Source organism: Pocillopora damicornis, chromosome 1 (genome assembly GCF_964200805.1).
Source record: "Pocillopora damicornis chromosome 1, jaPocDami1.2, whole genome shotgun sequence".
Taxonomy (NCBI): Eukaryota; Metazoa; Cnidaria; class Anthozoa; order Scleractinia; family Pocilloporidae; genus Pocillopora; species Pocillopora damicornis.
In genome coordinates, this window is record NC_142670.1 from 3,770,699 (window position 1) to 3,792,808 (window position 22,110).

Below are 22,110 nucleotides of genomic sequence, written 5' to 3' on the forward strand. Positions count from 1 at the left end.
GAATTTTCATATATCTAAATCTTCATTCACTCGGATGTTTGTACCCAATTCATTGACCAGCTCCCAGTTGGCTTGTTAGCTCAATTGGTAGAGCGCTGCACCGGTAACGCAGAGGTCATGGGTTCAAATCCCGTACGGGCCTGAAATTTTTTTCAGGTCCTACTTACAACTACTAGTTTCAGTAGTGTTCTTAGCTGCGAGGATCTTCTAATTTCAAATAAGATACTGTTCGCAAGAAAAAGGAAGGAATCCACGTAACATATCGTGGTGTAATGGCACAGAAAGTTGAGATAATGAAAGTTGTCTGATAATCTAAAATTTTCTCTGATCTTTAGATTCCAAATGAACAAAAAAAAACAAAACAACTGCCAGCTTTATAGACCGCTGAGCACGCGGAAGCCTGAGAAGGATAAAAAAAGGAGTAAGAGGTGACCACACAATGTGATCTACCAGAAAATAGGACCTGAAAAAAAAGTTAGGCCCGCAAGGGATTTGAACCCAGTACCTCTGCGACACCGGTGCAGCGCTCTACCAACAACTTTCAACTAACAGTTCAGTAGTGTTCTTAGCTGCGTTGATCTCTTAATTTTCGTTCTTGATCGCAGTGCAAATATATGAATTTCATATATCTAAAATCATCATTCATCACTTGGATGGTTTATTTGGACCCAACACATAGGCCAGCTCTCAGTTGGCTAGTTAGCTCAGTTGGTAGAGCGCTGCACCAGTATCGCAGAGGCCATGGGTTCAAATCCCATAGGGGCCTGAATTTTTTTCAGGTCCTATTTTCAACTACTAGTACAGTAGTGTTCGTAGCTGCTATGATCTCTTAATTTTATTCAAAGCTGTTTACCTGTTTTTTGAAGTATTCCAAAACACGCAGCTTCTGTTCGGTGCATCCTAAAACCGTAAAGTACCGTTATTATTACCTAGTACAGCAACTCGGTGTCTGATGTGGAGGTGAGAGTGCTCTCGCCGGAATTTTACAAAGGACCTTGACTTGATGCGATGATGATGTTATTAATAATAATAGCAATAGAAATGATAATAGTAATAATGATAATATTTATAATAATAATAATAATAAGAAGAAGAAGAAGGAGAAGGAGAAGAAGAAGAAGAAGAAGAAGAAGAAGAAGAAGAAGAAGAAGAAGAAGAAGAAACAAATTAGATCAAATCAAAACAAAAGAAAAAGTTACGAATTCAGATGCAACTCTTTCTTGATAAATTGTAACTTACCGCTAGGTTTCGAAATCTCAACGTAACATTCTTCCTGAGAGTATGGTTCTTCGGCCATATCGTTGCAGACAGGATATTACTGTTGATAGACAAACGAGAAAAAAAAAAAAAAAAAAAAAAAGAAAGAAAAAATAATTTAACCAACAAACAGACCGACAAAATAAACAAAGAAAATTTAATAAAAATGCAGAAAAACAGAATCAAGACGAAAGAAACTAACATAAACGAGAAACCCAAGTCGAGGTCGAGGAAACTTATGAACATGGCCTATAATGTAGGTTATTAGCACACCAAAGCAGATTTATTTGAGATGAAAGATACTATCTGTAATACTAAGTTTTAGCAAACCTGTTTGGCTGGCCTGTATGGAATACCTCATGGAGATCTTTGTAAATGACACAAAGTACAACTGATCCTAAGATGTAATAATGAGAACAATTTTAATGCTACTTGCGAAAAAAGGACAAGTTATCACGGTTTAAAGACCCTGCAAGTTTACCGGTGTGTTTCATTGGCATGCCAAACTTTGTAATAATAATGAAATATTTCGACCAAAGGACACATAAACAGGTAAAAGAAAACGAAAGCAACTGGATTAAGATATTAGCCATTCGGTTTGAATGTTTGTTATAACTTGAAACCCAGCCCCCCTCTAACCAATAACAGTGATAATCGCTAGAATAATTTGAATAATACGACAAAAATACATTATTTTCTATGCTTAAAAAAAAAACAAACAAACAAAAGATATAGCTCTCTAACCGTTATCCAAGCCTGTAACAGGGACACTGACATAGTTTTCTCCTTTATCATCCTCAAATTGTACTCCAGTCTCATTTTTGTGGAAAATCTTCCTAACCAAAATATCTAAATTCAAAACCGCGATTTATATTAAGTTAGGGCCGAAGTAAATGCAGATGCTTTCGTAGCAGTCTCAAGTCATCGTCCTCAAAAGTTTTAAGACTAAAATGCTAGAAACCATCACTTAGAAATATATTAACTGCAAGTAGTTTGCAAGGATCATCAGTCAAAGGAGTATTCTCTGTTCAATTGTCAGATAAAGTGCTGGTCACCATTAAAAACACATATCACTGCAGTGAATTCAAATGGTTTCTTATTTTTATTTCCATAATTTATTTATTCATTCTATCCATTATCCCCCTCTTTTATGAGTTATTCATAACTATAACGATATTAAAGAACATATACAAAATAGAAAGAGTTGTTGGAATCGCAGATAACTGACGAGCGATAGGAGTTTCCTGTTATAAACTGCCTTAAAAGAGGTCCAAGACGGTTCATGTGTCGCGAAATGATTCGATAAAGGGTTGCTACAGACAAAGTTTACACCCAAAACGTCGAATAGGTAGTGGTGTTTGCAAATGTTTCGAAAATCTGACACGAATGATGCATGTATTCATCCTGAACTCCGAATTAGAAATCAAGAAAACTTCCATATCAGCTTTTAAGATCTACTCACCTGCATGTTTACCACGGATTTCAATCTTAGGTACGGTTTGATTAAGGCGATTTTGAGCATAATTTCCAATGAACTCCTCCAAATCAGTGACAGCGAGGAAAGTGCGTTCCATTTTTTCTTGAGTTACTTTATTTCCAGAAGAGCTGGTCACTTCTTTTAGAATGGTGTCAACAAGTTTCCTTCCTAGGGACTGAGTTAGTGATTTGTTTAGACAAGACTTTCAGTAGCCTAGTTCTTAAAGGAATCAATAAATTCATGGGTTACACAATCTGAGGAAAATTGAGCTTTCATTAACCAAGGCACCAGCAGTAAACTTAAGAGGAGTTTAATTTTATGATGACTCGATCGAACTCTTCTATTTACAAGCTATTGCTAGTGGTTTCTTAGTAAAGTGTTACGAACATAATACGTTAAGAACGGAACAACTGAGTGCAAGAATATAAATAACATAGGAAATACTGATAACTTAAGAAAGAAATTGCTCGCGATTACATTTCGAGCTTTGGGTGATCTGCGTGAAAGTCGAACTTATATCGATAACTACGCGGTCCGGGGTCAGGAGGGGGATAGGTTTGACATTCTCTAAAGGGTGGAATTAGAGGACCAACAACAATAGGCATTAAAAATGTTACAAGAAAATCAAATACACCTACCTCGCTTGATGGTGTTAGCTTGATGGCAGAAAAATTCAGTTTCCAGCACCGTTTCACTTCGATTCTGCCCAAATACGACGAGTCGGTTGTATTTGTCAATATCATAGAAAACTTCTTGCGAGTTTTTTCATTTTTTCTGCATCCCCACATTTTAAAACAGCGATCTTTCCAAGAAGACGCCTGGCTGAAAAAAGAAGTCAACTGCTCACACCAAGAGATACAACAGTCTCTGTCAATAGATGTAGGTGTCTCATTGCCACATTTCATTCTATGCCAGATTCGACGCATTTCTTGAGCAACTTCCTGTAGTGTCCGATAGTCCGAACGGTTCAGCTCTGAGGGTGCGAGTGTATCATTGGGGTGGGAGCAGTGCCCATCTGCGTTATAAACGTAAACATAAATCAGAGACATTTTAAATCATTGGGGTGGGAGCAGTGCCCATCTGCGTTATAAACGTAAACATAAATCAGACATTTTAAATCATTTAAATCTCCTTCATAAACATACTGTTTGTATTTTTTCTCAATTTCTTTTTTTTTCTGTGAGTATATAATTTGCTTGACCCTTTTTTTTCTTGATTTTTCATCCTTCCACTGCTCGAATATCGTTTCACTGCTCGTATTCAACCCCAGCTGCTTTTCCCACCCGGTAAGGAACGCATTGCAGTTTCGGTTTGCGTTTGCGTTTGCGTTTGTGTGGGTGTGGGTGTTTGTTTGTTTTGTATCAGTTTCCACTTCTCACTTCTCACTTTCCATTCTGAACGGAGAAGTGAGTGGTTGGTATCGAGAGTTTGTATAATATAATAAAAAAATATATATGTATATATATATATTTGAGTAGTTTGAGCACTCTGGCATGGCTTAGGTGATCCCACATGTGTGAGATCACTTGGGGTGGCTATATTGCCTTACCTCCATCCTAGCATCAGCACTGCACTGATGAGGCCCAGAAGGCCGAAACAGTACTGTCTGCAGTTAGTTATATATATATATATATATATATATTTGGATGTTCAGAAGCCTTAGTATCTTTTTCTGAATATTTTTCTTAATTGTCAAGGATGGGTCCCGCTACTTAATATGTTACTTTCTAAGGTTTCTAAGCCAAAATCCCCCTTCGTTTGCTTTCCCCCCTCTTTTGGACAATTACGAGCAATAACATATCAGTGATCTTTTGGAATAGGTCGCTTGTTATGGTTTATTTAGCAACAGATAATTTATTGTTCAACCAAATGACGGCAGAGGTTAACTAGTTGAACAGTGTTGAATCTTTATAATTTTCTATTTCCCCTTTTTTTTTTCGCCAAGACAATACATACCTTGTGCTGAAGTTGGCATGGCCGTACCAGCTGTAATGGAGACAAAACTAAAAGATGTAATTCCCCAATTCACAGCCATACCGCAACAAGAGGGGTGGGCGAAGGGGGGGGGGGAGGCTAGGGGAATCAATCACAAGATAAATACTTATATAATAAGATATCTTATGGAAACGTGGGACTTCCTAGTCAACCATATAGGGGCAACTGCTGGTAAAATCGTTCGTATTACACTCAAAGCCTTGCAAGGGTCGTGCTTAAAGGAAGGATTCGTAGAAGGAGAAGCGTCACGCATCCTTAGAACAAATCCGACACCCTCCACATGTAGCAATAACGTACAGAGTTTCAAAATGTGCTTAAAGAAGGGAATGGATACTTGACGAAGATGTGAAGATGTGTCACGCCTGCTAGAGAAAGTGCCATCTAAAAACAATGGCAATAGCACACAGAAAAAAAGTATTGCTATTTATGACGCAATATCTTCCTACAAGAACATACTGATGGGAAAATGGCATCTTATTCAAAACCAACGCACTGAATCACATCGCAAAGGAAAGTCGTTAAAACATATCCTAGTCAGAGCTAATCTCAAAAATTTAAAACCGCATGCGAATGGCAGGAGTCCTGCAGGCCCATCAATACTTTTTAACTCGTCATTTGCTTCTTGTGAACTGCACCTTGCGCGAAGTTTGTTGACGCTCTGATGCAGCAAAATCTCTGCAAGTTGGCTCTTGGTCGAACCTTTTTGCCGAAACTTCCTGTCATTTCACAGGTTGAAGGAGGCTTTCAGAGCAAAAGTCCTTTTCGTTCGCACAGTAGCTTTAAGCCTTTTATGTGAAGGAACGCGGGATGCTATCGACAGTTCCAGATAATTGGAAATTGCGAGAAACCACTAAAATGACTGCCTAGAAAAAACAAATCTTTATTTCAGAAGACATGAAGCGCATGAAGCCATCGTCCACGTCTATACGTATATTGTCAAAGCATAGAACAGATAATCGGTGCTTGACGGAACTATACACGCGAATATTTAACCAAAATAGTTCCAAACTGATTCTGGTCGTGTTTTTCTTGCTTGAAATCACATTAAAAAAATTAGAGATTTTAAAGTTTAAATCCGCCATATTTGTTATGATGTAGTTATGACGTAGCAATGGTCAAGGTTTGTAATCTCGACTAATAAGGATAAAAAACTAAGAAAACAGCAGCGAGGAGAGCGATAATGACTCAATTCTCGACATGGATCCTATTCCAGACGTTGTATTACGTCCAATCATGTTTTAGCCCTAACATAGCTAGTGTTCAGAAGAAGAAGAAATCGCCATTGACGAAGCAACTCAGTAAAAAATAAAAGGAGAAACATCTACGAGCTCACGTCTTGGAAATTGCGAATGGTGCTCTTGCTCTTGATGATCAACTCGATCTGGAATCGAAGATAACTAATTCCTCTCAAATAAAATACTTGTCTCTAAAGTGACATTTTTTTTAGTTTTTACTAAAAAACGGCGCAGCGCCGGCGACGGATTTATTTCACATCGCTAATTCTGTGATGTAAATTATTATTGAAACTGTAGGAACCAGGTTTCGTTGTATTACTGAGCACGGATCATTTGGACCCGTGTGTTTACTGGCCAATGTTTTGAAAACAGCCCTTGTTGGCTTTCACCAAGTGAGAAATGAGAGACTTGAAGATTATCCGTCAAATGAGTAAGCAACGACAGAATAAACTTTTTTTTTCTCACAAAACTCATGCATACAAAACGCTTAAGTTGTTTGCAAGTTAACCTGATACAAACCGAAAAAGAAAGACAACGGCAGTTTATTGTCAGCTATTTTATTAAAAGTGTTGTTGTAATCTTTTGAAGGGCCAAATTCACCGTAATATTTAACTGCAAATAGACCTTTAAGAAAACTACCATAAAAGCTACTTTGGGAAAATAAATATAGGATATCTGCCGTTCTAGGTTTGTTTCATATATATAAACAAAGCCTCATGTTACATGAAGAGCGTCAGGAAGTCTCCCGTTGTCGAACATTGTTGGCTTATGATATCGATCTTAATTAATATAAATGACGCCTCAGTGCTTGGCGAAGTAGAATTTGTTTGTTTTAACTGCATTTGTCTGAGTTCCGTTCCGAACTGGACAAAACGAATTCGAATTCTTGAGGAAAAATTCTTTCAACAAAAATAAAATTTTCTAGACCGCACTTTCTCTTTAAAAAGCTCTTAAGAGAGCTTTAAAGAGCTCCGTTAAGAAAAAAAGCGCAATTGATTGTACAACATGCAACCAAAAGCCTTCTTAACACATCGAGTTTTTTTAAAGTTTACATATTTAAAGGTTACTATATTACTTTTTAATGCTCACCAACCGCTAGTGCAAGAAAAACCATTCTCCAGAACAATTTGGCTACAGTTTTCTTTCGAAGTTTAGGATATGAATTCGGCATTTTTAGGATCACCGTCTCGTGAAACAATGATGAAGGTATTGGTCTGTGTCCAGTGACGTTGGGCAGACGTTAGACACAGAGATACGTTAGATCTTGAGCGAACAAGGAAGAAAGCCGAGACCAAACTAGGCGTGAGTTTCTAAACACATTATTCCTTGGGTTTGTTGCCACTAAATTGACCAGCTGGGTCCTTATTTTCTTTATAAATTCAGACAATATTAATACCAAGACATGACTAGAATTATATCTCGTATACGAAAGTGCCACGGAAACCACTAAGAAGTGGCAGGTGGCAACTGCTGTTGTCTTAATTTGAAATAGCGGATGACAAGACAAAGAGTCGCAGCACTGTTTTTTTCCCGGTATTTTTTAAAATTGTAATTCACCCATAGGTTGGGCACACACTGACGTATTTGTATTATTGACATCGCAACTGAGAGACGTGCAATGAATGATCATTAAAACAAAACAAAGAGTGTTCAACTCATTAAGTGTCTTCATTGGAAACTGGGCCGAATTTCCTAGTTTGCATGACGAACTGAAACGAGGTTGAGAAAGTTTTATCTGTTTAAAGAGGAAATTTTCAACTTAATGATTCATTATGTCTATCAGGGGAAATTTTTGTGTTAAGCCTCCATTTAATTACAATATTTTCCTTTTTTTGGCATCCCTAAATGAAAGACGAAAAAACTGAAACAAATACACCTTCAAGAATTATACCTCCTCTGCTATCTAAGTGGTGTTTTACGAATATAGACTTTCTCGAGAGACTAAAATTTAGCTAAGCTGACAGCAGATAGCAATTGAAGGATGTAAAACAAGGATTTTAAACATTACTCTATTGGTATCAAAGGGAAATATAACATTTCATTTTAATGCCGACAAAACGAGAATTATTAGTTCAAGGGTACAGAGGAAAACGAGAAAACGAAAAATTAAGACGGACTTGAGGATGTGATAATTATCAAACGTCTGCGAGGCCTTCAATCATAAACCTACTAATGGAAAATTCTCGCATATTTTAGCATTGCAATAAGGCGCCTTGGCCTCGTGTTCCCAAAGAAAACTTCATAATCTTCACTTGACGTGCGGCGCTTATCAACTTTACATAAAATAATGGTTAAATAAGTCCTTCTGTACAAAAAATTTGAAATACTACCCACTTCAATCATACGAAGAAGTGTTTCTGTCATCCTTGCGTGTAATTATTAAAGCAGATGTCTCCGAACCATGATTACGGCGCATATTCATCTATTACATGCACTACTATTATCATTATCATTTTAATTTTAAAAAAAGATATATATATATATATATATATTGTTGTTGTTGTTGTTGTTGTTGTTTCGTTTCGTTTCGTTTCATTTTTTTTGTCTTTTCATTTGCTATAGACGTAAGTCGAGAAGTATTGGCCACAAATCCTCATACTGAGGTGCTTTTGGTATCAATGGACAGACGTCAAAACAACGGAAATGCTGACCAATACCTTTATTTATATCATTGGATCAGACTACTTAGTGCAAGAGATTTTGAAAAAATACTTGCGTGATCAGTGCTGAGTTAACACTTCATGAATCAAGTTATAAAGAAGAGGAAGTCCACTGACCTAAACGTTAGACAAATTCCGGGCTCGGAAGTGCATTTTTTTTTTCTGTGTTCCCTTGCCAGATTTATATGGGTCTGCATGAAATATGTTTATATGAGTTATTGACCGAGCGTAAAGTCAGGATGGCTGGATTTTGGCCGGGTTCTATTTTTGCATTTAAAAACGCAGAAAAAGAACGAGGCTAATATTCAGCCACCTCGACCGAATAGGCTTGGTCAAGAGAGTTTACAATCTCTTGACTTGGTCAATAAAGGACTTACGATATTGAAAAAATATTTTGCTTTAATAAAAATCAAGAACGACTTGTTTATTTTGAGAGCCGAGAAAGAAAGCCACCGTGTGTGCGACACGATAAACCCAAGAGGGTCGTTTGATTTTTTTCTTTGCTTTGACTGCTTCTGCCGCTTCTTGCGACTTCGTTGCTAACACTGTCCAATAGTTACAAACTTTGTAAGTCCGCTTCACGAACTTTTTTTCTTGCGCGGGACATAATTGTCCGAATCGCGTTCTCTTGGGGAAAAAAGTATATTGTTCGTATTCATATACTCATGAAGATATTCGAGGGTTTGAAAGTAATCCCTTTCTAAAGTGCTGTCACGAGGTCCGAATTGGGAAACAAATGTGAATGTGAACAAAGTCTATTCAGACAAAGAAAGAAAAAAAATGTATATCCGAGCCTGCCAATTGTGCGACCTACAACTCAGTGGACTCCCTCGTCTAGGTCTGTAATTTGGTTTACGACTTATTAATTCCATTACTGAGTAGACAATAATAACGTTATCATATTTTTTCAAAATCTATTGTACTTAAGAGTCTGAGCCAGTGATACATGGAGATGTATTGGTCAGCGTTCTCATTGCTTTGCCAGCTGTCATTTGATGCCAATTGTTCATAAGTGTAATGGTTTGCAGCCAATATTTATCGACTTCAGTCTAGAAAATAAAGAAAAAGGCTGATTAATATCAGCGAGTCTGCAATATGACATGAATATTGGTGGATGTGGATGTTCGCTATAACAACAAATGTTAAATGATTGCATTGGAGGCTTATTACATTGAGGACCAACTGTTATAATATTTAGGACTTTATTACATTTAGGACAGTTATTACATTTAGGCCTTCAATTAAGGCACTAGACGGGAGTAACGAAACGTTGGGTCTATGAATTGTAACTTCTTGGGTTACATTCATGAAATCTGTAAACCAGAGCAGCATCAAACCATGTCTGATTGTCCACCTGGTTGCCATGTGAACTTTAATATATTTTATGAGAATGATACCATGAAACGTAAAGAGGGTTGATTCCTTATTTGTTAACAATAAAAGGCTTACATGGAAATTATTTGAGATTTCTTTCTGTTATTCCGCGAAAATATTCGATCGAGACATTGTCAACCATGCTCCTCATCAAAGTGTTATTAATTGTGTATTTTTATATGAGGAAATGAATAAAGTTTTTTTTTTCGACACATGAGCAATCGAAAAAGCTTTTTGAATGGATTAAGTTCCATTGTCGAAAATTCATAGTCTGACGCTCAAATCTCAAGCTATAGTGAGTGTTTTAGGAGAAACAGGCTTATCAGAATAGTCACTCCTAGAGTTAACGAGGAGATATTTCTCAACCAACACTCCCTGGAGAAAAATTCTGAAACAATTACGCAAGTAAAAACGACTACCGAAAGAAAAAACTATGAATATTTTTTTTGGTTTGTTTGTTGTTTTTTTTTGGAATTCTGGCCTCTATTGAGAGTAACGATATTTTGATTACCATTGATCTGCTTAATATTTTCTCCTTTTGGCAAGATGTAGACCTTCTTAACACAAATGTATCCAGCGCTCGTTTCTTCGACAAGGAGGAGACTTTTAGATTAATTGAGATGTTCTTTTATTAATCTTCGGATCGATACAAAGCTATATGAGCATTACGAGGGTTATTTGTGCGTGTTCTAAATTTTTTTTTTTAACGAACTTAATTTGGGATATACATAGTTCTAAGCTAAGAAGCAACAATTCGATGACGACTCAGATCTCAAAGATTTCAGCGCCACTCTCATGGTTATTGCGAGGCTGGACATTAATTTTCCTTGGCAATAACACCATGGAGGTTTCATGTACTTGAGAAGCTCGCTTTATGCTTGTTACTTCAACTGCAGTTGGGGTGACACGAAAGAGCCTTCTCTTGAAGCGAGATCTAATCTGTATGAATAAGTTGATATCAAAACGATCTCAAGAATTGTACAACAAAACGTGCTTCGAATAAATACAACCATCGAACTGAATTGAATTTCTTATTTCAAAGTGGAAGCTTTCGGGTTAAAAATCTGAGCAAAGTTCCAAATTACAAAGAAACTTCTTAATAAAATTTAAAAGCACACCTCTGAGTTTCTCACGCAGTGAAGGAGAAATATCAAGAAGCCCTGTTAAATCACAATACAGGAAATCACGTTAACGCCTTTAATAGATTTCATCCAAGCCCTCCAACTTCACCCCTTTCAAGATTAAATTTTGCTGGGTAGCAAAAATGTCCAAACCTTTACTGCTATTAAGCATAAGTTCTCTACTTTGTCTCTGCATTACACTAAGTTCACCACCTGGTAAATTTGTAAGGAAGGGGTAGTACAACTTCATGCCTTCACGGGGCACTTTTCACGCGCTTCAGGAATATTGAGAGGAATATAATTAGATCAAGAAAACTTTTATCATCTCAGGTATTCGATTGTGAGGTCGTTAATGTTCTCTTGTCATGTCCTAAATCGACTTAGTTTCAATAGGCAAAATTGTGATTACTGATACAAAATAGATATATGTTTTGTTTTATTGTGGTTTGGTTTTTACTCTGGAAACTGAGTTTCACTTTTTCATATAATTGTAAAGAGGGTCGTTTTTTTTAGAATCATGATCTGTTTCTCCCTTTTTTTTCTTTTTCAATCCTACAATTCCCATGAGTGACCAAGAGAGAAATTCTCCTTAAAATATCAATACAAAATCAAGAAGACAACTGATGAGAACCAAGAAAAGTATCAATTAGGGGATTATTAGCTGATCCAATACCAAATTCTCAGAAGTAAAATCAGAAAAATTGTATAGCAGACAGTGAGGAGAATTACTAATAATACCTTAGAAGTTAAAGGGTTAAACACTGTTTTCTAAAGAATGCTGTTACTGTTAAAAGTTCATCAGCCGCGTAACGTGTGTTTTTTCAAGTATGAATTAATGAAATAATGTGAGAGTTATTTTTGTGTCAGGAGAGACGAGTTCTTAATAGACATGGGTTAGGTGAACCTGTGCCCTGAGATGAGGTGCACTCTGAGCACTGACTTTAATCTTTGTCAAGATGCATACTTGAAACAGAAATATCTCAATCAGAGTTAAATCCACCAACCGCCCTTTTACTTTGGTACCGTATGAGCACGGATTTCGTTCACTAAAAGCTGTATTCAGTTTACCTGAGTGGAGTTGAAAATTGTGAAAATGTATGCAAACGCTTTATGCAGGGGCGACAGAAGACCAAATAGCCACGTGATCCCAAGCAAAGGAATCATCACCACGCATGCCCTGACACCAAGCCTATAAAATCACGAAAAAAGAAAATCAAGAGAATTTGCTTTTACGAGCAAGTCTCTGAAAGAATCAAACATCTTGGGAAATGAAAATTTTCAACCCCCTTCAAATTTTGCATGCGGTTAGGTGCTCAGAGGAGATGCACAAAAATGCTCTCTTTGAAGGTCGCAGCACTCTTGTTGCCATGGCAACAACGACTGCTTGTTCGAGACCTGAAGCCTCATTGTCATACAAAAACGTCGCAAAAAGAGTGAAATGATTATTTTTCTATCTCAAACTAAATAAAACATTACAAGTTGGCACTTCTACCATACATAGTAACATTATCGCCAAATTATAAAATATCTGATTTTTGATTGCCCCTATGGAAAGTAGAGGCAGGCCCGCAGAAACATTTTTCCATATTAAAACTACAATATTATAACCAGCTAGTTGGCTAGTTTCAGTTCCATAATCAGTGTACTTTTAGAGAAATTTACCCACATGTCACTTTCAATAATAGAAGTGCCAACTTGTAATGTTGTACTTAGCTTGAGATAGAGAAATAAACATTTCACTCTTTTTTTGCGACGTTTTTTTATGAAAATGAGGCCCCAGGCCTCGAACAAGCAGCCGTTGTTACTATGGCAAGAAGAGTGCTGAGACCTTCAAAAAGGGCATTTTTGTGCATCCCCCCTGAGGGCCTAACTGCATGTAAAATTTGAAGAAGGGTTGAAAGTTTTCATTTCATAGGATGTTTCATTCTTACAGACTTATTCTTACCATTGTTGTGAGTTGGCATTATCCGTATAAGACAACAAAGTATGAGGCTAATGGCTTATAAAAATCTACCACTAGCGCCGCTGAAATACTTACCTTATTTGTTCTCTGTTTTTGTCTTTTGCATGCTGCATGATCATTATCTCCTTGATAACTCGCACCAGTATCAATGTGTTTAACTGAAAAAAAAGTGATAACACCATGGATAACTATTCAAAGGAAAACAGGAGTTCGCACTTGAGCTAAGTGGTCCTAGCGGTCTTAGTGGATGGTGGTCAAAAGTTTCCCCCTAACCTTTCCCTCTCCCCACCATTCCGCAAGACATTTCTCAGGTTTCTTTCACCATTCGTCAGAAAACATTTATACAGCTGGGAGGAGAGGGCGAAAAGCATTGTGAACGCAAAATGTTTTGCCCAACAACACAACACAACAACCCGGTAGAGACTCGAATCAGGATATTCAACCTAAAAATCTTGCACGGTAACCGCTGATGGCACCTCTCAACATAAGGGTCACCTCAAGAAAAAATTATATATACTTCATGTTTCGTTGAAAACTATTGAACAGAGTCAAAGAGGTTAAAAAAGGCGGCGAGAAAAATGCTCACAAAACAATGATAACTGAAGGCAAAGTGTGAAGGATAAAAAGGAAAAACTTTAAGAATTCAACATACCAACTCAATCAGCACAACGAATACAACAAATATCCAGATCATGCCGTTAGTGGATGACATCCAGCAGCTGAATAAAAATTAATTACGCGAAACTTTGATAAAGGATCAATTAATTTTTTTTTTGCGCATGCATGTACGCAGGACCCTCCAGGCCTGGTTTGATAACAACTAAAAACAACAAATAAATAACAAAACAACAACAACAACAACAACAAACCAATCAATTAAACAAGACAAAAAAACAAAACAATGCAAACAAGCAAACAACACAAGGACAAAAAAGAAGAGAGAGAGAGAGAACGAGGATTCGTGATAGAGAAATCGCTTGACAAAAAAAATCATTTATTTCTTACAATTTCTCACTGACATAGCTTTTAATCCCTGGCCCGGTTCCTGCTGCAATGCTCAGCGATGTGGAAACGACGAGAGCGGGTAGACCTGTGGATTCGAGATACAAAGTGATAACAGAGTCAAATGATGATAGTGATGTCTAGCTGATGGCAATGTTCATCTTTTACTTTTCAAAAGATCATTAAAGAGAGAATGGGTTTTTTATTTCATAGTTACCCCATGAAAATCCATGAGAAACCTTCATCTTGTCGCTGATATTGTAAACTTTTACAACAAACAGGTAGAGATAAACTGCCTCGATCAACATCCAGCAGAAAGCGGCCATTAGGAAATATTGCACAAAAGCTGCTACTGTAACACAGGCAGACTGCACAGGAATTAAAAAGTTGAGTTACGAGTTGATTGAAAGTCATAAAGATTTACTGAAAGAGATTCCTCTCTTCTCGTTTGATATAACATCTCACCTTGTTCTCAACAGCACCACTTCCGGTTAGGAAGATCATTTGACCTGCTCCAAGTGAAGCGACTAGACTCACTCGAATCTGAGATAAGGGTCCCCTCATGTCTCTAATCAAAAGTAAATGACTGATTTTATTCTAGGTCAGTTCTATCCTCATTTTCTACAAAGCCTGGTTATATTTTTATGATTCGACTTGGCTGCTTAAAGGAATCTTAGCTATGCATTTAAACTGATATCATTTCTTGTTGATTCTATATTCTGGGCTTGCTTTGGAATGCTTGCGTGTAACTATGTCATGTACTTACGTAAGAACAGCATAACTGATGATTGTTAAAGTGATTCCAACCAGAGAAAAAGACGAGCCCACATACGTGAGAATTTTCAGCGCTTTTTCGTCAGTCTTAAAAAATGAAATCAAAAACAGTGATTCAATATTGGTAACGGAAGAGGGCTACACACCATATACCTGGATTAATGCAGATGTAAGAAAAAGTGCCACATCAATGCTTTGTGCTCTTATTGCCTTCTGAAATCAATGCATGTATGCATAGCAATATTCCTACCTCAGGTAAAACTTTACTGCTAGTTCCCTTGTCAAACTGCATAAGAACTGCAAAGTGAGTCAAATGATTGCAGCTGCACTCAGTGTAGGATTCGTTCCTCGACGTTAGGAGGCACCCTTGTCCTGACCAACTAGAATGACAGCAGAAAACAGTTAGAAAAGCAGTCTTTAGATTCTAAATGAACAAAACAAACAAAACAACTGCCAGCCTTACAGACCGCTGAGGACGCGGAAGCCTGAGAAGGAGAAAAAAAAGGAGTAAGAGGTGACCACACAACGTGATGTACCAGTGCACAAAAGCAAAGTCCTTAAGCAAATTGATAATTTGAAGTGAATGATGTCATCAACTCATTCAAATCGGTTTACCTGTTTTTTAAAGTATTCCAAAACACGCAGCTTCTGTTCGGTGCATCCTGAAACCGTAAAGTACCGTTATTGTTACGTAGTACAGCGACTCGCTGGCTAATGTGGAGGGGGTAGTGCTCTCGCCGGAATTTTTCATAACCCCCCCCCCCATCACTTTAGAGAGATGTAAAGAATTATTCGCAAGATTTTTAGTCTGTTTCCTCTCTTTAAAGAAACTCCCTAAAGAGAAGTAAGACCTTGACGTAATAAGATGATGATAATATTAATGATAATAATAAAAATAAATAGAAATAGTAAGGAAAAACAAATCAGATCAAAACCAAAGAAAAAAGAAAACGCAACCACAAAAGTCACAAAAACATACACGCAAAAAGAAGAGAAAAAAAACCAAATCAGTAGTATATGCAACGACAAGCAACAACAACAACAAAACAAAAACAAACAAAAAAAATATAAAAAAAATATAGCAAGACCAAAATGGAACAGAGGGATGCATAAGGGAGGGTTAAATTGAAAAATTTTATCTAAATTTTCCAGAAATACTAGCCCTGTTCAAACTCTATTTCAGAGTTACGAATTCAGATGCAGCTCTTCTTGATTAATTGTAACTTACCGCAAGGTTTCTAAATCTTAACGTAACATCCTTTCTGAAAGTGTTGTTCCTCGGCCATATCGTTGCAGACAAGATATTACTATTTAATACCCAATAGATAAACAAACAAAGCAATAGTTAAAAAAAAAACAGCAACAACAACAGAAAAAAAGAAAAACAATCAAAAGACAAAAAGATAAATTAATAAAAAGGTAGAAAAACAAAATGAAGACAAAAGAAACAGAAACAAACGAGAAATTCAAATTGAAGTCCAGAAAAATTCTCTTATGCCGTATGTAGGTTATCAGCATACCAAAAGAGATTTATTTGAGATGAAAGATATTATATGCAATACGAAGTTTTAGCAAACCTGATTTTATCGACAGGAACAGAGTCGGTCTGGCCTGTTAGGAATACTTTATGAAGATCTTTGTAAATGACACAAAGTACAACTGATCCTAAGATTTAATAATGGAAACAATTGTAATACTACGAGAATATTGAGAAAAAAGGACAATAAGATATGGTTTGATGCTACTCTGGTTTACAGATTTAATGAATGTAACCGAAGACTACTTTATGGCAAATAGGGTGGTGAGAATCGAAAGCGAGGTATTTGTCAGTCGGTGTGGGTAGGTTTACGGTAGACATTTGTCTCTAAAGTACCCTGAACCGCTCCGGACACATTTAAAAACAAGAGAGGGCAAATGTCTATCCTTTTCACGCTCAAGGGTGAATTGGATGGATGGATGATAGTAGATGCCCTTGTACGCAAATTGCGGGGTTTCGAGGCAAAAAGACAGCAGATGAGTAATATCCTCTACAGGCAAAAAGTTCTTTGTCCTAAGGAAGCATCTTCTCTAAGTCTTTCCTCCGCAACCTTAACGGCTAATTCTTCTCAAGCGTTAAGAGTATTATCTCTTATGAAATCCGCAAATTCGCAGACATTTTTGACAGTGTAATCAGTATTCCCAACAACAGGCAAAAAAATTCTTGCAAGATAACCAGAAATTGCATAAGTCGGAGAACTAACAAAAGAGACAATGGGTCTCAAAGGAATTCCCTGTTTATGAATTTTAAGTAAGCCATAAAAACGTGGACATAAGCCTTCGTTGTTGTATAACATTTTTTACGTACAGTCACTAATCTTACAAGCTTTTTTTTTTTTCTTTTTTTTCTCACTACCTTATTTGCCATAAAAATTCTGTAGCCAAAACTTTACTCAGGAGGGCTGACTGTCTACCATCGTCACTCGATTCGAAGACTGAGGAGAGGAAATATGTTTTTAATGTCCTACAGGCAAATGGCTATCCAAAAACCTTTCTCTGTAACTTCAATAAACCATTTACAACTAGTAGCACTCCTGATGAAAGGGAACCAGCGACTGGTTTTGCTGTTATTCCTTACATTTAGGTGTTACGGAATCCATCAAGAGAATTTTTAACAATCACAACGTTGAGGTTGCTCAAAAACCTGTTCAGACGAACCGACGCCATTTATTCTATTCCTTGAAATGACTGTGATAACAAATACATCGGACAGACCAAACGTCAGTTTGGTACACGTTTGAAAGAGCGTCAAAAAGTCATTTTCTTTAAAAAAAGGAACAGTCAGCTTTATCGGAGCACACAGGCCTTTGTTTGGAAACTTTGCATATTAACTCCGCCCACACTCCTGAAATCGTGATGATGGCGGCTTATTTCCTAACGCCTATTCACACCTCTTCGGAGAAAAAGCAGCTAATTAGTGATCATATAAAAGGACCTCTTGTCGCAGCGTTTAGATCACCCCTGATGAAGGCTTTGGACAGGAGTGTCGAAACGTTGGGTCTATGAATTGTAACTTCTTCGGTTACATCCATTGAATTTGTAAACCAGAGTAGCATCAAACCATGTCTGATTGTCCACCTAGTTGCCGTGTGAACTTTGATATAAAAAAAGAACAAGTTTTCACGGTTTAAAGACCCTGTGCGTTTATTGGTATGTTTCATTGGTATGCTCAATTTTGTAACAAGAATAAAAAACCTCGACCAAAGGAGACATAAGCTAATAAAAGAAAATCGATACAACTGGATTAAGATATCAGCCATTCAGCTAGAATTTTCTTTAGTACTTGAAACCCAGCCCCCCTATGACCAAGAACACTAACAATCGCTAAAATAATTTGAATAATACGACGAAAAGATATATCATTATCTAAAAAAGTGAAAAATACAGCTCTCCAACCTTTATCGAAGCCTGTAACAGGAAGGCTGACGCAGTTTTCTCCTTTATCATCCTCAAATTGAACTCCAGTCTCATTTTCGTGGAAAATCTTCCTGACCAATATATCTAACAGCAAAACAGCGACTTATTTAGTTTTAAGTGAGGGCCAAAATAAATTCAGATGCTTTCGTAACAGTCACAAATTGTCGGCCTCAAAAGTTTTGGGACAAAAAGGCTGAGGAACCATCACTTAGAGGTAGTAAATGCAAGTAGTTTGCAAGGATCATCATTCAAAGGAGCGTTCTCGATTCAAATGTCACATAAAGTGCTAGTGATCATTGTTACTAACATATATTCGAAGGGTTTTTCATTTTCTTAATTTATTTATTCGTCCTATTCATTTTTTTTTCACTCCCTCATAGCTTATTCTTGACCATGACGATATTGAAGAACACATGGAAAATAGAAAGAATTCTTGGGAATTGGAGATAACTGATGAGCGATAGGAATCTGCTGATATAAACTGCCATAAAAGAGGTCCAAGGCGTTTCATACCTCACAAAACGTTTAAAAAGTTGTAGCGTTAGCAGATGTTTCTAAAATACGCCACGAATGATGCATGTATTCATCCTGAACTCCGAATTAGAAATCAAGAAAACTTCCAAATCAGCTTTTAGGATCTACTCACCTGCATGTTCACCACGGATGTCAATCTCAGGTACGGTTTGATTAAGGCGATTTTTAGCATAATTTCCGATGACTTTCTCCAAATCAGTAACAGTGAGGAAAGTGCGTTCCATATTTTTTTTAGTTACTTTATTTCCAGGAGAGTTTGTCACTTCTTTTAGGATGGTGTCGACAAGTTTCTTGCCTGGGGACTGAGTTAGTAGTTGGATTAGACAAAACCTTCAGTAGCCTAGCTCTTAAAGGAATTAATAAATTCATGGGTTACACAGTCTGGAAAATTGAGCTTTCTTTAACTAATAAACTTAAGAGGAGTTTAATTTCCTGACGATTCGATCGAACTCTTCTATTTACACGTCATCGCCGGTGGTTTCTAGGTAAAGTGTTACGAACATACTGTCACACATTAAAAATGGAACGACTGATTACAAGATTATAAATAACATAGGAAATACTGATAACATAAGATAGAACGTACTCGCAATTACATTTCTAGCTTTGCATTATCCGCGTGAAAGTCGAACTTATATCGATAGCTACGCGGACTGTGGTTATGAGGGGAATTGGTTTCTACAGTGTCTAAAGGGGGAGAATTAAAGGACCAATAACAATAGGCACTACAAATGTTACAAAAAAATAAAATACACCTACCTCGCTCAATGGTGTCAGCTTAATGGCAGGAAAATTCAGTTTCCAGCACTGTTTCACTTGGATTCTGCCCAAATACGACGAGTCTGTTGTATTTGTCAATATAATAGAAAACTGCATGCGAGTTTTTTCATTTTTTCTGCACCCCCACATTTTAAAACAGTGATCTCTCCAGGAAGACGTCTGACTAAACAAAGAGGCCAACTGCCTACACCAAGAGCTGCAACAGGTTTTGTCAATAGACTTAGGTGTCTTATCGTCGCATTCCATCCTATGCCAGTACTGACGCATTTTATCACGATGTTGCTGACAGTCCGAGCAGTTCAGCTCTGAGGGCGCGAGTGCATCATTAGGGTGGGAGCAATGCCCATCTGAGTTAGATTCGTAAACATTAATAAGAGACATTTTGCATTGTAAATACTGTTCCTCGTTCGTATCATACTGTTTATATTTTTTATCGATTTATTTATTTTTATAAGTATATTACTTGCTTGTCTTTTTTTTTTCCACTTGATTCTTTATCCTTTTACTGCTCGAATTCAACCCCAGCTGCTTTTCCCACCCGGTAAATAACGCATTGCAGTTTCGGTTTGTGTTTGTTTGGGTATAGGTCTGTTTTCCTTGTTTTTGTTTTTGTTTTTCGTTTTTTTTTGTTTTCCTTAGTATCAGTTTCTCACTTCTCACTTTCCATTCGTTGAACAAAGTGGTGAGTGGTTGGTATCGAGAGTTTGTATAAAATAATAATAATAATAAAAATAAAAAAAAAGATTATTAGGATGTTCAGAACCCTCAGTTTTTTTTCTTAACTTTTTCATAATTGTTTAGGATGGGTCCCGCCTTGAGTAACATAGTACTTTCTAACGTTTCTAGGCCACAACCCCCCTTTTTTTGCTTTTCCTCCTCTTTTGGACAAATACAAGCAATGACATATTAGTCATCTTTTGGAATAGGTCGCTATTTTAGATTTATTTAACAACAGATAATTTATTGTTTAACCTCTGACGACAGGGGTTAATTAGTCGAACAATTTTTAACCTTTATAATTTCTATTTCCTGTTGTTTTTTTTTGTTTGTTTGTTTGTTTTTTTTTTCGCCAAGACAAAACATACCTTATACTGAAGTAGGAATGGTCATACCAGCTGTAAAAGAGACAAAATAAAAATATATCATTCCCCAATTCACAGCCATACCAAAACAAGGGATGAGGGCTGGGGAAGGGGGGGGGGGGGGCGGGAGTCAATAGCAAGATAGTTGCATAGATAATAAGGCATCTAATGGAGAAGTGGGACTTCTTAGTCAACCATATGAGGGCAACTGGGTAAAATCGTTTGTATTACTCTTGTCGTCTTACAAGGGTCGTGCTTTACCAGTCGTAAAGGAAGGATTCATAGAAGGAGAAGCGTCACGCATCCTAAGAACAAATCCGACACCCTCCACGTGTCAAAATATGCTTTAAAATGGGGAATGGAGGAAACTTGACGAAGATGTGGAGAGATTTATGTCAGGCTTGCTAGAGAAGGGCCATCGAAAAACAAAGGCAATAGGACACAGAAAAAAGTATTGCTATTTATGACGCAATATACTCCGGAAAGAACTGGATGGGAAAATGACATCTCATTCAAAAACAACGCACTGAATTACATCGCAAAGAAAAGTCGTTAAAACATATCCTGGTCAGAACTACTCCAAAAAATTTAAAATCGCTTCTGGATGGCAGGAGTCCTGGAGGCCCGTCTATACTTCTTAACTCGTCATTTACTTCTCGTGACCTGCACCTCGCGCGAAGTTCGTCAACACTCTGATGCAACAAAATCTTTGCAAATTGGCTTTTAATTGGACCTTTTTGCTGAGACTTCCTGTCATCCCACAGGTTGAAGGTGGCTTTTGAAGCAAAATCCCTTTCGTTCGCTCAGTGGCTTTTAGCCTGTTATATGAAGGAACGCGGGATGCCATCGACAGTTCCAGATACAAAAAAATTCCTCAAGGAAGTTGCGAGAAACCACTAAAATAACTGCATACAATGAAAAACTCATTATTTCAGAAGACATGAGGCACATGAAGCCATAGTCCATGTCTATACGTATTTTTTCAATGCATAGAACAGAGATTCGGTGATTGACAGAAATGCTTTGATAAAATAGGTTCTTTTTTATATCATAATTAAAACAGTAAAGGTGATATGAATTGGTAAATTACTTTAAAAAAAAAATAGGCTAATGAAAGAGAAAAGAAAAATTGAACCACCTGACATCCCTTCGCCCAAAAAGGAGAAAGAAAACCATGAATTTATACTTAAAGGACGAATGAACGGACGGATTAATAGATACTATTTGTTTCCAACAAACAGACAGAATGTTTGATAAACTGCTCAGTTCTGTTTTAGAAAAATAGCTGTTATCTTTTTTTATTATTATTATTATTATTATTATTATTTCATTGATATTTTAAAGGGAAAGTGCTATAAAAACTAAAAGAAGTTTGCCTAAATCAAAAGTTCCTGACTTGCTTT

At 37.0% G+C, this 22,110-nt stretch overlaps 3 protein-coding genes across 3 annotated transcripts in view; 1 reads left to right on the plus strand and 2 right to left on the minus strand.

The window, feature by feature from the left end:
* Positions 1-22,110, plus strand: part of LOC149051380 (adhesion G protein-coupled receptor E3-like) — a 494,984-nt gene that overhangs the window by 62,272 nt on the left and 410,602 nt on the right. The gene's annotated exons all lie outside the window — the stretch shown is intronic.
* On the minus strand, positions 950-7,422 carry LOC149051385 (uncharacterized). The gene is made up of 4 exons (XM_089185121.1): positions 7,054-7,422; positions 4,691-4,720; positions 3,373-3,749; positions 950-2,909 (listed from the first exon to the last, which is right to left on the minus strand). The coding sequence occupies exons 1-4, from the start codon at positions 7,133-7,135 to the stop codon at positions 2,712-2,714; spliced, it is 687 nt and encodes a 228-aa protein (XP_089041247.1). The 5' UTR covers positions 7,136-7,422; the 3' UTR covers positions 950-2,711.
* Positions 10,610-20,515, minus strand: LOC149051386 (adhesion G protein-coupled receptor D1-like). The gene is made up of 16 exons (XM_089186676.1): positions 19,605-20,515; positions 18,958-19,147; positions 18,291-18,395; positions 16,436-16,523; positions 16,087-16,165; positions 15,474-15,520; positions 15,109-15,238; positions 14,851-14,945; positions 14,550-14,652; positions 14,302-14,452; positions 14,088-14,172; positions 13,735-13,801; positions 13,158-13,240; positions 12,188-12,308; positions 11,117-11,158; positions 10,610-10,937 (listed from the first exon to the last, which is right to left on the minus strand). Exons 1-16 carry the CDS (start codon positions 20,004-20,006, stop codon positions 10,764-10,766), a joined length of 1,962 nt encoding a protein of 653 aa, XP_089042802.1. The 5' UTR covers positions 20,007-20,515; the 3' UTR covers positions 10,610-10,763.